Source organism: Corythoichthys intestinalis, chromosome 6, assembly GCF_030265065.1.
Source record: "Corythoichthys intestinalis isolate RoL2023-P3 chromosome 6, ASM3026506v1, whole genome shotgun sequence".
Lineage (NCBI taxonomy): Eukaryota > Metazoa > Chordata > Actinopteri > Syngnathiformes > Syngnathidae > Corythoichthys > Corythoichthys intestinalis.
Window position 1 is genome coordinate 17,006,745 of NC_080400.1, and position 17,370 is coordinate 17,024,114.

The 17,370-nt window shown below is 38.5% G+C and overlaps 2 protein-coding genes across 5 annotated transcripts in view; one reads left to right on the forward strand and one right to left on the reverse strand.

The window, feature by feature from the left end:
• The window catches only part of LOC130917751 (remodeling and spacing factor 1-like), a 57,434-nt gene extending 55,050 nt beyond the window's left edge, over positions 1–2,384 (reverse strand). For both annotated transcript variants that reach the window (XM_057839418.1, XM_057839417.1), the window contains exon 1: positions 2,174–2,384. In XM_057839418.1, the coding sequence (XP_057695401.1) occupies positions 2,174–2,327 (154 nt within the window). In that variant the 5' untranslated portion in view covers positions 2,328–2,384. The remainder of the gene's footprint in view (positions 1–2,173) is intronic.
• A 1,643-nt stretch (positions 2,385–4,027) lies between these two features.
• Positions 4,028–17,370, forward strand: part of LOC130917953 (pannexin-1-like) — a 32,922-nt gene continuing 19,579 nt past the window's right edge. The window contains exons 1-2 of one of the 3 annotated variants that reach the window (XM_057839755.1): positions 4,028–4,623; positions 17,111–17,300. In XM_057839755.1, coding sequence (XP_057695738.1) covers positions 17,120–17,300 — 181 coding nt within the window. In that variant the 5' untranslated portion in view covers positions 4,028–4,623; positions 17,111–17,119. Of the gene's footprint in view, positions 4,624–6,076; positions 6,224–6,583; positions 7,224–17,110; positions 17,301–17,370 lie in introns of those variants that run through there. The other 2 variants (XM_057839753.1, XM_057839752.1) reach the window with 2 other exon arrangements.

Consider the following 17,370-nt stretch of genomic DNA (forward strand, 5'->3'; position numbering starts at 1 on the left):
TTTTACAGATTGAATAAAGCCTGTATTTAAGACACGTTAGCCACGCATCGACAGTGGTCATAATCAATAGAAACCTAGCCCTTCGAAGGGCTAACGCTGCGTGAGTGAGTGACAGTAACGTTATATTTATTAGCGCAGAGAAGTTTACTGCTTAAAGATGGCGACTGTTTACTAACGCTACCCAGACGAGTCTGTCATTTCGCATCTAGTTCTAAATGCATGCTATATCTATGAGACGCCCCGGACATTACCTGCTCCCAAACTAGCATCATGCGGGCGTAGTTTTTAGCAACATCGGCGTAGTTTGTAGCGGTTGTCGGCTGCAGTAAGTTTTTTTTTTTTTTTTTTTTTTTTAATTGCTTCTTCCTCTACGCACGTGACGTCAACGCGTTGTCCCGCATTAAAAGTAGTCCGGGCAAAACGTGATGCTTAGAGCTGGCAAAATTCAACGATTCCTCGAGGTGAATAAAATTACTCGGATCAGTTTTTAAACTCGAGTTGCTCGAGTATTCGTTTCAGCTCTAGTTTGAAATGTATGCTTTTACAAAAAGCTCAAATTCTCTTTTTTTCATCAGAAATTGAAAAATTGCTCAAACTAAGCTATTTTCTATGCTGATATCTCCAGAATGGAAAAAGATATGAACTTACTTTTTACCTGCTGAAAGAAGAGAGTCTAATCTTCCTTTTGGTGGGTTTCAATGTTTATATAGCAATAGAACAGAATTTTCTGTGGGCCTTGCAAAATCAGTCAAAATCCAGTAAAACGGTTGAGAGCAAAGGGCCTTGCGCTGGTGAAAATGGCTGGGAGTGAATGAATTAGTAAAGCCAGGCATTTTTCTACTTTATTATTGTTTTAAAAATTCGATGGGAGAGTAATTTTTTTTTTTAAACTTAGCATAATCATTACATTCCATTTACATTACATTTTGCTTAAAAACATTAAAATATATTTACATCCATATTTTTTTTAATTATACTTTGGGGAAAAAGGGAAAGAACATTTCTTAAATGTATCTCTTTCTAATGCTAAATGTGAATATTTGTGATTTTTAATTGGAGGGGGGCGCTACTTCGCGATTTTTCACTTATCGCGGGGGGGGTTCTAGTACCAATTAACCGCGAAAAACGAGGGACCAATGTATTACTGAAAGCAACTGCTGGGTTTCGACATTCGTTTATATACATACAAACAACAGTGAATTAAATCATAATCGCTGCCATTGCTAGTTTTTATTATCATTAGTTACAGTAAATCTAAATCCATCCTCCACTTGATTCGGAAGTGTTGTCGTAAACCGCCGTTACGACGTCACACAGCATTTCAGGCTGAAAACAAACTTCTATTCACGACATACGTTCCAGCAATGTATAGTCGAAACGTTGCGATTTACGTCGCATTCGTGAATGTAAAATGATAGCAACAGAATCATAAATCACGCTTATATCAACTCTCAGCATCGATGCTATTTCACAAGCTAGCGAGCGCTTCAGGCCGCGACTGCGCATGCGCATAATTGACAGCCTCCAATTCGCATCTAGTTTTTAGCTACCTACATTTCCCCCCCGTTTTGCCTTAACCGTCACGATTAAATAAAGACAACGAACGACAAAAAGACAAGACAAACGTAATTTAAAACGTCCAGTTCAAATTCAGTCCCTGTTGCCGGTGAATTCGAGAAAAGTACTGCATCATGGCTACCTTCTTCACAATCACACATTTAGTCTCGTTGTTTTGGTGTGTCTTCCCTCTTAAACAATTCCCATACGGTGTCGTCGCTTCCAAATAATCTTGGACGATATCTAACCTTTAACTTCAAAACGTCGGCTTATCCACACATAAACGAGTAAATGTTTTTGTTTCAGGGGGTGGGTGCTAGCTTGGTGTTAGCTACAGTGACGGTTCTTCCAGTTCTAAACTTGGGAAATTGTTCTCATTTTTGTGTGCTTGTTTGTCAAATGGCGGAAAGCTAAAACGCGAGGGTAAAACGAGGCTAGTGGCTGAGACGTCAGACGAAGCGGTGATGTTCTCCAGGGTCACCAAACATCTTCCTCACCATCCTCGCGATGATGGTGCCCGTGAAGCCCCCCTCCTTCTCCTCCTCCGGGCTCCGAGTGTCGCAGCTTTTCCACCACTATTTCCCTCCGCCACATTTGAACAAAATGGGCCTCTCACCTGACGACTTTTCGCGCAGGTAGCCCTCCATCTGCGGGAACGTCATCTCGGGTAGGTCGAGGACGGCTCCGTAGCGCTCCAGGAACGAGCAGACCTCCGCGAAGCTCGGGCACAGCGCCGGCTCGGAGCTCCTGAGCAGCGCCGGAGTAGCCATCTTTCCAGGCGGACTGAAGCGGGAGGGGAGGGCCCCAGTATAGCGGGAATGAATGGGGGACACTGGCCCGGGCAATGGTGGAAAGACTAAGACTTCCGGTTAGCCTTTTCAGCATAAAAGATTTGACAACAAGATGGAAGATGGGGAAAAAAATCTTTTTTGATTATTACCATTATTTATTTTGTATTCTAGATTTTAAAAATGAGAAAGTAAAGTAATATTCTCTTTCCTATCGGGGTTTCCCACCATAATTTGAAGATTCTTGTCATTTTTGTATTATTTATTTATTCATGGACTCCTCTACCACCAGGCTTTGCAAATGGTCCGATGAAAATGTATTTTTATATTTTTAAACATGTATTTATTTTTCATTAATAATAAATTAGGGCTGTCAAAATTATCGCGATAACGGGCGGTAATTAATTTTTTGAATTAAAATATTTGACGCAATTAACGCACATCCCCGCTCAAACAGATCAAAATGACAGCTCAGTGCAATGCCAACTTGTTACTTGTGTTTTTTGGAGTTTTGTCGCCCTCTGCTGACGCTTGGGTGCGACTGATTTTATGGGATTAAGCACCCATGAGCGTTGTGTAATTATTGACATCAACAATGGCGGGCTACTAGTTTATTTTTTGATTGAAAATTTTACAAATTTTATAAAACGAAAACATTAAGAGGGGTTTTAAATAAAATTTCTATAACATTGATCCTTTCAGAACTACAAGTCTTTCTATCCATGGATCGCTTTAACAGAATGTTAATAATGTTAATGCCATCTTGTTGATTTATTGTTATAATAAACAAATACAATACTTATATACCGTATGTTGAATGTATATATCCATCTTGTGTCATTTGTCAGCCCTATAATAAATAAATAAATATTCCCTTCAACAGTAAATATTTTTCTCAGATTTTTTTTATATAAGGCAGAAAACACAGACAAGTCTGAAAAAGCAGTTTCTGCTCTTGCACCCCTCTTTAAAATAACCTGCTGTATTTTAAGCCAAAAGAACTGTTGTGCTTGATACAACAATATGTCTATATGCTGCCATAGCAGATTCGTGGCGCATTAAGCCTCCAAACTATTTTTAATTTGTCCGTTTTACCCTGAAAACGCTAGTTGTTGCGCAACCGCTTTTGTTTCAACCTAGCCACAAAAAGAAGCTAAGTAATTATTAATTTAATTTAATATTTATTATTCAAAATGTCTGTCATTTTTAGCTTAGAATTATTAATTGATGTCTAATATTTAGTTTAAAAAAAAACGACTTTAAAAAATTATTCACTCGCATATTTTAAACCTAATTTAATATTTATTATTCAAAATGTCTGTCATTTTTAGCTTAGAATGATTAATTGATGTCTAATATTTAGTTTTTAAAAAATGACTTTAAAAAATTACTCATTCACATATTTTAAACTTTTAAACAATTTACGTCACATTGAAAAAAATGGCGTCTGTTAAAAAGTCACGGATATCCACCTCATAATTATGGCTTAATTTTTTTTTTTGGTACTCATTTCCCCCAATATTTTAGATGATAAATAATCGATCCAAAAAAAGAAAAATTGGACAAAAGAACTGTTGTGTTGGATAGAACAATATTTCTATATGCTGCCATAGCAAATTCATGGCGCGTTAGGTGCCCGAACTACAGTACAGTGGTACCTCTACATACGAATTTAATTCGTTCCAGGACCTTGTTTGTAAGTCGAAATGGTCGTATGTCGAGCAGGATTTTCCCATAGGAATACATTATAATTCCATTAATTCGTTCCAAAGCCTAAAAACATACACTAAATTCTTAATAAATACTGCTGGCACTGTTACAAATGGCAATTAAACATAGAAAAACAAATAAGTTATAAATAAATAAGTCAGAATAATATAATAATAAGAAGAATAATTAATAATTATTCCTGTAAATAATGTAACGAATTGGATTCTAATATGGCGGACACTTTTTACTGTCCCTGAACGCACCGCGAAGCTGACGTCACAGTGAGATAGGTCGGTGCGGTAGAGATAATACTTTCGTTTTCTTGAGAGCAGTCAACTGCTTAAGACAATGGGCGTTTTGTGTTGGATAAGTTCTTAAATAAATGATAAAAACGTGACGAAGCTGGCGATTTCCTTGGCAATGTTACCACAATAATAATTGTCACCTTAACTTATAAATAGTGGCGAACGGTGGTCGGAAGAGGACCATGGAGCTGTATTGTTGAGCCAGTTCAGGGACGCGCACCCCAAGCTCATATTTTTCTATAACTTGCATCTTCATTTCAAAGGTAAGCATCACTTTTTTCCTTGTTTCTCCAACTGTATCAACTTTTTTTGAAAACTGTGTTGATTTCTCACACAAGAAAATCCACCGTGTGTTCGTTTGCAGTGCTGTCATGTCGTCGTATTTCGAGCAACTCGTCGGATGTAGAAACAAATGGCGGCTCAAATTTTACGTCGGATGTCGAAAAGATCGTGTGTCGAAGTGATCGTATGTAGAGGTACCACTGTATTTTTAATTTGTCTGTTTCACCCTGGAAACCCCCATTTACAGACGTTGGTGTCATTTTTAGCTTAGAATCATTAATTGATGTCCAATATTCCGTTTAAAACAAAAAAGAGTTTAAAAAATGATTCACTCGCATATTTTAAACTTTTAGACAAATGATGTCACAATGAAAAAAATGGCGTCTGTAAAAAAGTCACATATCCACCTCATAACTATCACTTAATTGTATTTTTTTTTTTTTTTACTGTCACATTTTATCTGATATGTTCGATGATAAATAATCGATCTAAACAAAGAAAAATTGGGAAAAAAATTTTTTTTTTAAACGTTTAAAAGGGTAAATATATGAAAAAACATCTCGACCACTCCTTGATGTCTGTGATTTCTGCATCGCGACCCTCGTTATATTACCATGTTTCACCCATAAAATCCCACCGTAATCCAGCTGTGGCTATTCACATCTTTGTCTTGACACTCGATGATACATGCTACATGGAGTTTTTGGATCGAAACAAGGTAAGTACGCCATAATATCTCGTTAAAATCATGGCGCCTTTAATTATGCTCCCGCATGCTCTCACTTTTTTTTTTTTTAAATGCCCTCCTATTCAAAATTTTTCTTCCCCCAGAAAATTGAGATTTTAAGCTTTCCAATGATGTATCACACATGCATATAGGACAATTTTCAAATTTGGCCAAATTGGGGGTCTCAGAGCGTTTTCCGCCATATAGTTTTGTTTTTTTTTTTAAGTGGAGCAGTAAATATGATCTGATTTTTCTTCTTTTTTTAAATTGGAAAAAAAAAATTTAAAGGTTAAAATAAGTGAAGATTTTCTGATTTCCTTAGTCCTCAATTATTCGTTGACGATGGGAGACTTTTTATCTAAGATTTCAAAGGTTAAAAAAATCCTAATCAGAAAGTTGCCAAAATTGATTGAACGTCTATTTCTGTCAGTGGCACTTCAAACATTTGGATTGTACAAATCGATTTGACGTCTTTGGCTGTCAATGGCAGTGAATGACTTAAAAAAAGTTAAGTGTTATATCGCGTATATGTGCTATCAGAACGATTACATAAACGGCAAATTTTAGATTTTGCAACCATAGCATGGCTTCCCTAACATTGTTTCTGAAGGGTTTGTTGAGTCTGAATCTTCCCGATTAACCTGAAGGCAGCACGTTGTCAAATCCGAGCTAAGGTCTGGTCAGTGAAGCACACCGGAAGTGGATTGGATTCAGAGTGAAAGTTACCTTTTGTTCCAACTGTTGAATCTTTCGTCTTCTCACTATTTAACTTCTTTTTGCTCGTCCTCGTTACCGCCAAACCCGTTCAAAATCAGACATGTCCGACTAGCAAACAGCGTGTCAAGAACGCAGAGGTATGCTTTCATTCATTACGAAGCTTTTGCTGCAAAAATTGAATGATTTCAACTAGCTGTTCTTGCTAATGAATTTTCATTAAAATTTTGAGCGACGAAAATATGCGTTCAGGTACATTCTGTTAATTTGACATTTCAAGTCATCTTGTTGTGATTGCTCCCTTTCAACGAATTAAATGCGGTACATATTGTAACGAATCGGGTCATAATGTGGGGATTCTAATGTTTGCATATGTTCCTGAATGCACCGCGTAACGTGCGGGAGTGAGGGAGGTGCGGGAGAGCGGGGGGACGTGCCTTCCGGTGTTGCTATTGTTCTGGCGAGTTATGAGTGCGTTAGCTGCGGCAGACAGCAGTTGAGTTGTTCCATAAGTTCCAAGTTCCAGGGGCGGACTGGTAATCTGTGGGTTCTGGAGGATCACAGAACGGCCGGTGCCCTGGACGGCCGGCGGCCGCCATTCATTATAGATCACTGTTTTTGTCCCCCCTAGCCTCTGATTATCTACAGTTTGCATCCAATCCGACAGGTGGCAGCAATGCGCCTGGCTGTTCATCGCCAGTCCGATTGAAGAACGAAAGAAGCACAAAGTTGCCTTCATTGGTTCCTTGTGGAAGCAAAATGGCGACGAGCGTTAATGCCCAATATGGATGGTGGTGGCAAAAAAAGAAAAGAGAAGGGTGGCGCGGAGAAGGTTAGGAAGAAAAAAATTAAAGAAACTGGAGAGCAAAGCATTAAAATGTCATAAATTGACAAATATTTTCGCAAGCAGCAGTCTGGCTGCAACGGCCACGTTGGGTAACAGCAGCCCAGCCCCGGCGATGGTGAGAGGGGGCAGCCGCTCTGACGTGCAGCCGGTGCAGGGAGGGAGAAAAATAGAGGGAGGAGGTAATGATAAGCTGGTGGAAGTTCGAGAGGGAAGTTCCCCAGACAAGCGCAGAGCAAGTAAAAAGGGATGAAGAGGGTCACTTGCTCGGTATACTGACAATTGTTATCCACAAGGTAGGTACATTTTAAATGAAATAAATGACAATTAAAGGGTTAGTGCCAGCTAGTCGATGTACCCGTTTGCAATCGTGTCAAGTTATAATATGCTAGTCCTACTATCACTCTCCTAAGAAAAAATATTATAGCTGTAAAACAACGTATGCACACGCAGCAGCAATATTAATTCAGAAGAAATATAACAAAATATTAATAAAATGAATGGTTTTACTTTAAAGTTTGGGTAGTTAAATTGATATATATTTTTAATCATTTATATATCGTTTTGTTTTCTGGTTAATACTTTCCAATGAAGGTTATGTATACAGGATTTGTCTTGAAATGTTTTTTGTATTTTCATTGAAATGTATTATTTGTATGGGAAGATTAATTATGGCAGGGGTCTCCAAACCGGTCCTCAAGGGCCACTGCGGGGCCTGGTTTTTCTTTCAACCGATCGAGTACCGACAGTTTAACCAATGAAGTTTCTGCTAAAACAAGCAGCACCTGACTGCAATCAACTGATTACACTTGTAAGACACCAGATTGGTGCAGAGGTGTTGTCTTGTTTTGTTGGAATGAAATCCTGTGCCCGCTGCGGCTCTATGTGGAATAGTTTGGAGACCACTGAATTATGGCATAAACAATGAAATCGTTTTATAGACAGATATATAGAGATATACTATAATCAATTGGATACATGAATGAATGAATTTATTGTCATCATCATCATAATCATTGACAGTTTCAGAATGTGGAATTTGCCCGAATACATAAAACTTGCTTTGAAGAATACATTTTCATTTGTTTATTCAGGTCTATCATAGAGCTAGTACAGAAAATGAACCCAACTCCAGTTCAGCCTTGCAGTACTTTGAGCGCCCCAAGTCAGACAGTGACAGTCTAGACATATTTTCTTCATTTTCTCTTAAAGTGCAAGAAATTGATGCATTTTACAATAAAATGTAAAAAAAAAAAAAATTCTCCCCGAGGGTTTGGCGGTATGCCCCCGGACACCCTTCCCTTCGTATAGCGTATCTTGTGGGCTGGGCTGAGTCAAAGTCCAGGGCTGCTTTTTAGTCCCAGTCCGCCCCTGGTTCCAACAAATAAAGAATTGCAATCTGATTCACTGGGTGACTTTTGCCAATGTTACAATATCGATTTCATTGCACTTTTTGAAATTTGAATAAGATGGAAAACCATTTTAGACGCTTGGTAAACGTATATTTTGTTGCAAGCATTCATATCGCCGAAAACGATGTATCGTTGTATTTGTTTTCCTTGTCGCGGTTTGTTTTTGCGTTTGCTTTTATTTATAACTTGCAAGCAAACAGCTGCACTTGCAATGCACGGGATGCTTGAGACAAGCCTGTTCACGCCTGCTGCTGTATTTGTAACATTTACATTTCGTCTGTGTGGTGTGTTGGTGTTTTTGCGACTCGGTGTGTTTGTTGACTATTAAAATAAACGTCAAGGTATCTCACCTACAGGCATTATCATCATAGATTAACTAGGGCTGAAGCTATCGATTGTTTTTGTAGTCGATTAATCTTTCAACTATTTAGTTCGAATAATCGAGTAATCTAATTAGGAACATTTACTGCGTTGCAGATTAAATTTTAGGAGATGGAAAACAGGAGGGCTAACATTGCACTTTCGAAAGAGCATTGAATGGAAGTACAAGATAAAATTATCAGGTGTTTCTTCAAACTATACAGAATTGCACTTTCTTTTAAATAAATGATAATGATGATTAATAAATTAAATCAAGTTAAATACCTGAGTTTAGCAAACAGTATATAAAATGAATTAATAAATGAGGATCTAAGTACAACAAGAGAACAGTTGGCTCATTTGCATACAAAAGTCCGCAAACTCAAATGCTACAAAATGCTAACATGTTTTTTAGGGGTGTAACGGTACACAAAAATCTCGGTTCAGTACATACCTCGGTTTGGAGGTCACGGTTCGGTTCATTTTCGGTACAGTAAGAAAAGAAAATGCAAAATATAAATGTGCTAGTTGTTTATTACACACATTTGTGCTTTCAACAATAGGAACATTAGCCTATACAAAGCTAGAATTCTGTTTAAAAAGTAGCGGGTATTTAAAGATAACAATTCAACAACAATTTCCCTTTTAGACCCGGCATATTGGTCAGCTTTCTCTCTAAAAGAAGAAAAAAGAAGTCCTGTGCTAAGGAGAAAAGCAATCCAATGACAAAGATTTTATCATGTATTTTACAAATGAAATGCCTCAATGAATCATTTTTTTCCCTTATGAACAGTTTTCAAAAGCTTTATTGGTGGATTTTCTCAAGTTAAAGCGTCACACAGAAATCAATAAATTTAATTCTGTGTATTATTCTTATTATTTAATTACAGGTGTTTTAGCTCATTCAATTTATTTTATTTAAATGAGCTATTATTTAATTTATTATGTGTTTATATTTTTACAAATGTGTTGTAGTATTCATTTATATTGTATATTTTATGTTGTGTAACTTTAGTTCCTATGTGAATATTAGTTCCTACTAGTTTTGTTGTGGTAGGAGGGTTTTGTATTGAACACGGGGCCGTGTTGGTTATTATTATATCAGAGAAGACAGCAGTAAATCAACAAAGACAAGTCAGCTGAGCCCCGATCTCCCACTCAAGAGATCTGATGGACTCAAAAAGTGGGTTACGATTGCATATTAGTTTGAAAATCGACCGGATCCACCGTATTTTTACACGAGTGACTTCCGGTCTGCCCGATCCTAGCTACCGGTAGCAGTGTTGTTAATAACGGCGTTAGAATATAACGGCGTTATTTTTTTCAGTAGTGAGTAATCTAATTAAATACTTTTCTCATCTTGGCAACGCCGTTACCGTTACTGAGGCGGGAAAGGCGTGCGTTACTATGCGTTACTATGAATGACGCGAGAAAAGTCTGAGAGAGACGGACTCACGGAGACGAGAGAGCAGAGCAGGAGTGCAAACGAGATGCTAGGTGGCTCCTGACTGTAGCCGATAGCCAACAAACTACGCCCACATGATGCTACGTTAGATATCACATACTATAGAACTAGATGCAAATGACAGACAAGGTGGCATTAGCAAGATATATATATATTGAACTAGATGCGTTATTAAACAGCCGCCATCTTAAAGCAGTAGACCTCTCAGGAAGGCTCTGTTGTTCAGAACCTTCCTCACGAAGCTAAGTAACTTTTTATCTAAAATGCTCCTAAATCGACAAAATCTTGACTAAATCTGTCTTTAAATGATGAAACAGTTTTAAAACTTATACGTTTTAAAACACACATTTCGAACGACAGAAGGGAACTAATGCAATAACGCAATTTTAAGAACTTTAACGGTTGATTCAGAACATTGCTTTTTTTTTTTTTTTTTTTTTGGAGGAAAAAAAACATGAAAATTATCATAAATTACTTTGCAAAGTAATTAATTACTTTTACATTCAGGTAACTGAGTTAGTAATCCAATTACTTTTTGGGAGAAGTAATTTGTAACTGTAATTAATTACTTTTTAAAAGTAAGATTAACAACACTGACCGGTAGTAGTATTGACGCAGAAGGGTCGCGTCTCGCGTCACATAATAAACTCTGCCGTTCTTTTCGCTTGCGTCGTGTTGAGCCGCTTCTGGGACGCATCTAACACACGGCCGCACTGAGACGGGTGTGCATTGGCTGATTGACTTTAACGCCTGCGTTTCACTGCGTTCTCGCGGTGGGCACGTTATCGCGCCGTTGACGTTTCTGGGTTATACAGTCCTATCGTGTTGGTCCTCATAATAGTAGAGAAGACGGAGTAAATATAATCTACACAAAGAAACTGTAACCCGATCGACTCACAGCCTCGAAAAGTAAGGGTTACATTACGTCAGAAACTCGTTCGGTATGCCTCCGTTCCGAACAGAGCACCACGTACCGAAACAGTTCAATACAAATACATGTACTGTTACACCCTTAATAAAAACACATATTAGCTCAAACAAAAAATTACCTTATGTGGGTCTTAACAGGGAGAAGCTGGATTCAGCCATGTTAATTGACTTATAGTCACTATTGCTACTAGAGGGCAGTGCATCTCCCAATCAATAAAACTAAATGCAAACACTGTCAAAACAAACTAGGGCTGCAGTTACCAATTATTTTAGTAGTCGATTAAACGATGAACTATTTAGTTCGACTAATCGAGTAATCGGATAACGACATAAAAAATGAAAATACCTGAGCTGAGCCTCAAGCGGTATAAAAAAAAAAAAAAAGAAAAATTAGGATCTATGTACAACAAAAGAACAGTTGACTAACTTGCATAGCAAAAGTCTTCTCGCTTAAATGCTATAAAATGCTAACTTTTTTTTTTTTTTACATTTCTCTTAACAAATGGTTCACATATTCCCACAAAAAATGGCTAAATATACCCATAAATTACGAATGCATTAAAAAAAAAAATCCTCAAACAAAAACTTAGCTTATGTTGGTCTTAACAGGGAGCAAATGGATTCAGCCATGTAAATTGAGGTAGACTAGACTACTCGAAGCTTTTTTCTAATCAAATTACTCGAGTTAATCGATTAATCGTTGCAGCACTTAAATTACCTAATTGCCTGCCATCGACAGAGTTAGACGTCCAATCCGTTGGGACTGGGAGGGGTCGGCAGCTATCATTCAATTGCCGTCAGTGACACTGAAACATGGTCATACAATGCTAGCCTAATTACAATGAATTTGACGTTCATGGCTGTTAATGCCAGTGTATGACTTAAAAACACAATGCTTCATGTGATGGCGGTCGTGTGTCACTCAAATGTCAAGTGATGAGTCACATTGGGTGTTGTGGCTGCGTGTTTCGCAACTTTAACTGCGTGGCATCTATTGCATAGTGTGGATGCCAGTGTCAACTCATAATAACAGGCTGCGATGTGACCCAAAAAAAATGGATGACAAAGTAGACGCCACGTTACATCTGTATTTTCGTGCATAGGTACAAAAAGTTAGGCAGCTGTGTTCGTTGGTTCATGGTCAAATTCCTGTTCAATTTTGGTGCGGCTACAGTTTTGTGTGATTAAAATTGCAACTATTCCATTTAGAATGAAAATGAATTCTTGCAGTAGTGGATTTTAAAAAAATGAATATGATAACCCTACACCTGCGGTCATAAGTACGGTTGGGCATCGTTTGAAATTGAACAATTCTGATTCCATATTTCGATTCCGGTTCCGAACGATTCTCAATTCCGATTCTTTTAAGAAGCAGGGTCAAAGAAAAAAATGTAGCGTCAAAAAAAATGGCATAGTTTATATTAAAGTCTTAAACTTCTCGATTTTTTTAAATTAAATGAACTTCTCACAGGGCTAATTCTAATTTGTATATAAATATCAGTTTTTGAAGTCGAGCAATTTTTTTTCCGCTCGGCGGTCAGGGCATCGAAACAAGGAATCGAAATTTAAAAATTGGAACGATTCCGGGAGCATCAGAGTGTTAGAACCGGTTCCCATCGATGCTCGATGCCCAAACCTAGTCATAGGCCTGGAGACTTATCGTTCAGTTTAATGCCAAAGAGTCTCAAAACCTTTGACCACAAGTTTAACGATGACTTAAGCCGCATCGGAATGAACTTTTGATCAAGGTTGTAAACTTTTCTTGTAAAATGGAATGAGAAAATTGATGCCTTTGCTTCCATTTTTCATATCTTAGCAAAACACCTACAGTGCTGGCCAAAAGTATTGGCACACCTGCAATTCTGTCAGATAATGGTCATTTACTCCCAGAAAGTTATTGCAACTACAAATGCTTTGGGAGTAATATTTTCATTTATTTTGCTTGCAATGAAAAAAAATAAAATAAAATCCTCATCATTTTACACAAAACTCAAAAAATGAGCCGGACAAACCCTTTGAAAAATCATGTGAAAAATCATGTGATGCTTCTCTAATTTGTGTCATAAACACATCCAGTAACTTACCTGTGGCACATACAGTGCCCTCCATAATTATTGGCACCTCTGGTTAAGATGTGTTTTTTAGCTTCTAATAATTTTTTAAAAATTCAAATAATATGGGACCTTAATGGGAAAAAAAGAGCAAAATCCAACCTTCAATACAAGTGCATTTATTCAGTGGGGAAAAAATCCCACATAAAAAATAATTGTTTGACATCATATAATGTGTGTCACAATTATTAGCACCCCTGGTGTTAATACTTTGTACAACCCCCTTTTGCCAACAAAACAAGGTCTGGGGACTGAGATGGCCATGGGAGGAGCTTGATTTTGTGTCTGGTGAACCATTTCTGTGTAGATTTGGCCATATGTTTAGGGTCGTTGTCTTGCTGTAAGACCCAGTGACGACCCATCTTCAGCTTTCGGGCAGAGGGCAACAGATTTTGATTTAAAATGTCCTGGTATTTCAAAGCATTCATGATGCCATGCACCCTAACAAGGTTCCCCGGGCCTTTGGAAGCGAAACAGCCTCACAGCATCACTGACCCACCCCCATACTTCACAGTGGGTATGAGGTGCTTTTCACCATGCGCATCTTTCGTGGCACGCCAGACCCACTTAGAGAGTTTGCTCAATATTGGTCTCATCTGACCAAAGCACACGGTCCCAGTTGAAGCCTGGGACTGGGGACTGCTGAAAAGCATGCTGAAAACCTGTGTTTTTACTAGTGTTGCACCGATACCATTTTTTGGGCCCGATACCGATACAGATACCTGGCTGTGCAGTATCGGCCGATACCGATACCATTCCGATACCACTCTGTTTGCAACAACAAAATATGGCGGAAAACACAGACAAGACTAAAAAAGCAGTTTCTGCTCTCGCACTCCTCTTTAAAAGAAACTGCTGTATTTTAAGCCAAAACCACTGTTGTGTTTGATGGAACAATATGTCTAGATGCTGCCACAGCAGATTCATGGTGCATGAAGCCCCCGAACTATTTTTTATTTGTCTGTTTTACCCTGAAAACCCCCGTTTACAGACGTCGCGCAACCGCTTTTGTTTCAACCCAGCCATGAAACGAAGGTAATTAGTTAAATTTATTATTCAAAATGTCTGTCGTTTTTAGCTTAGAATTATTAATTGATGTCTCATATTTCGTTTAAAAAAAAAAACGACTTCAAAAAATTATTTACTCACATATTTTAAACTTTTAAACAAATTATGTCACAATGAAAAAAATGGCGTCTGTAAAAAAGTCACTGATATCTACCTCATAATTATCGCTTAATTGTATTTTTGGGATACTGTAGCATATTATCCGATATGTTAGATGATAAATAATCGATCCAAACATAGAAAAATTGGGGAAAAAAACGTTTAAAAGGGTAAATATATCAAAAAGAACATCTCGACCACTCCTTGATGTCTGCGATTTCTGCATCGCGACCCTTGTTCAATGGCCATGTTTCACCCATAAAATCCCCCCAAAATCCAGCTGTGGACATTCACAGCTGTGTCTTTACACTCAGTGATACATGCTAGATGGAGGTTTTGGATTGAAACAACATAAGTACGCGATAATATCACATTAAAGTCATGGCGTCTGTAATTCTGCTCTCGCGTGTTCTCATCTCCAGATAGGATTTTACTTTTTAAAAACATTTTTTTTTTTTAAAAGTGCCCTCCTGTTCAAAATTTTTCTTCCCCCAGAAAATTGAGATTTTAAGCTTTCCAATGATGTCTCACACTTGCATATCGGACAATTTTGAAAGTTGGCCAAATTGGGGGTCTCTGAGCGGAACTTCAAGTCACCTGAGTGTTTTCCGCCATATATATATATATGTGTATGTGTGTGCGCGTATAACGGATGCAACGATACAGTTAAGTCACGGTTCGGTACGATTTTCGAAACAATTCAATACATTTAATGCTCTGAAACAGAAAATACAACTGTTATTATTATTATTATTATTAATTAATTTTTTTTTTAATGTTTTTTTTTTTGCTAACAAGCAAAAATAACAGTGCCATCATATAAACAAGCATTTTAGTGCATAATATTTATGTGCTTACTTCTTACTGATCTGAAGAAAAATTTTGTATATAAGTGCTGAGAACAATTTTTACTGTTTGTAAAGTGGGTCACACTGTTGATTGCTGCAGCTCTCTTAGCAGCTATATTTAAACATCCTATTTGTGGTCCGAGTCCATCTGTAACATGTACTGAATTAAAAGTATTTGCAGCATTATCTATAGTCACTGGTATGGGTTAATTTGGCTTGCTTAACTTCCATTCAGTCATGACGGTTTCTATTTAATCAATGTAGTCTATGGACTACGCGTCGCTCTGGGCTCACGCAGCTAATGGCATGGGATCTAATGTAGTACATCTAGGTTGCTATTTGATGATATCTAGTGTGTGCGCGCTAGAGTTAGCATGGGATCTAACACAGGACATCTAGATTGCTATTTGATGATATCTAGTGTGCGCGCTGCGCCGCTTGAGTGTTTTCTGGCCACAGAAGTCACTTCTGCTCATTACTGCACAACACCAGCATATTACAATCGATTTTCATAAACAGGACGAGTTTGAAGTACGGCGCTCTTAATTTGCCACTCATTGTTCATCATGAAACCATGAGTTTGCCGAGTCTCCCACGGTCTTAACCTTTCTGATCCCATCGGCGCTACAACATCAAGCGTTAGCTTACGCATGCTAATCGTTTCTGAATACCATGTGAAATGAGCAGCGTAACAGCGCGGATATGCGTTGTTGTGTACATCCATAATATTGAAGACAAAGATGGAAATTTCGTGTGGTAATGTCGAGACACATACAGATGTAATGATTTGGGAAGTTAGCTCACATGGGGAGGACAGTATGTTTGCGTTCAAATGATGCCAGTACATGGTATCGGCGCCCTAAATGTTGGTACTCGTCGATACCGATACCAGCAATTCGGGCCGGATCGGCGCCCCCTGCCGATACTGGTATCGGTATCGGTGCAACTTTAGTTTTTACCAAAAAGTTCTAATTTGGTTTCATCTGACCATAACACATTCTCCCAGTCCTCTTCTGGATCATCCAAATGCTCTCTAGCAAACCGCAGATGGGCCTGGACGTGTACTGGCTTCAGCAGGGGGACACGTCTGGCATTGCAGGATATGAGTCCCTGGCGGCGCATTGTGTTACTGATAGTAGCCTTTGTTACTCTGGTCCCAACTCTCTGTAGGTCCATTCACTAGGTCCCCCCGTGTGGTTCTGGGATTTTTGCTCACCGTTCTTGTTATCATTTTGACGCCACGGAGTGAGATATTGCATGGAGCCCCAGATCGAGGGAGATTATCAGTGGTCTTGTATGTCTTCCATTTTCTAATAATTGCTCCCACAGTTGATTTCTTCTTCCCAGCCTGGTGCAGGTCTACAATTTTCTCTCTGTTGTCCTTCAACAGCTCTTTGGTCTTGGCGATAGAGGAGTTTGGAGTGTAACTGACTGATATTGTGGACAGGTGTCTTTTATACCCATAATGAGTTAAAACAGGTGACATTAATACAGGTAACGAATGGAGCCCTCGTTAAACCTCGTTAGAAGAAGTTAGACCTCTGACAGCCAGAAATCTTGCTTGTTCGTAGGTGACCAAATACTTATTTTCCACTCTACTTTGATTTTTAAAGAATTTATTTCCAAACAATGTGATTTTTTTTCCCCACATTCTCTCTCATGGTTGAGGTTTACCCATGTTGACAATTACAGGCCTCTCAAATCTTTTCAAGTAGGAGAACTTGCACAATTAGTGGTTGACTTAATTCTTATTTGCCCCACTGTATTATTGATGAATATGTAGTTGAAAATAAAAAAAAAACAAAGGCGTATTTTTCAAGGGTTATGAAGTTAAAATGTCCTCCAATTCTGAATGTTATTCATTGCACCCCTCCCAATCTTGTGTCCCAGAGCGCCATCATGGCTATCGCCCACGTGGCCACCGAGTACGTATTCAGCGATTTCCTGTTGAAGGATCCCAACCAGACCCGATACCGGAATATACGCACGGAGCTGGCGGTGGACAAGATGGTGACCTGTGTGGCGGTGGGCCTCCCTCTCCTTCTCATCTCGCTCGCCTTTGCGCAGGAAGTCTCCGTCGGTCAGCACCATTTCATCTCCTCCGCCGAGTGCAAAAAGAAGTTGTTCTGATGTGCCTTGTCATTTATCTG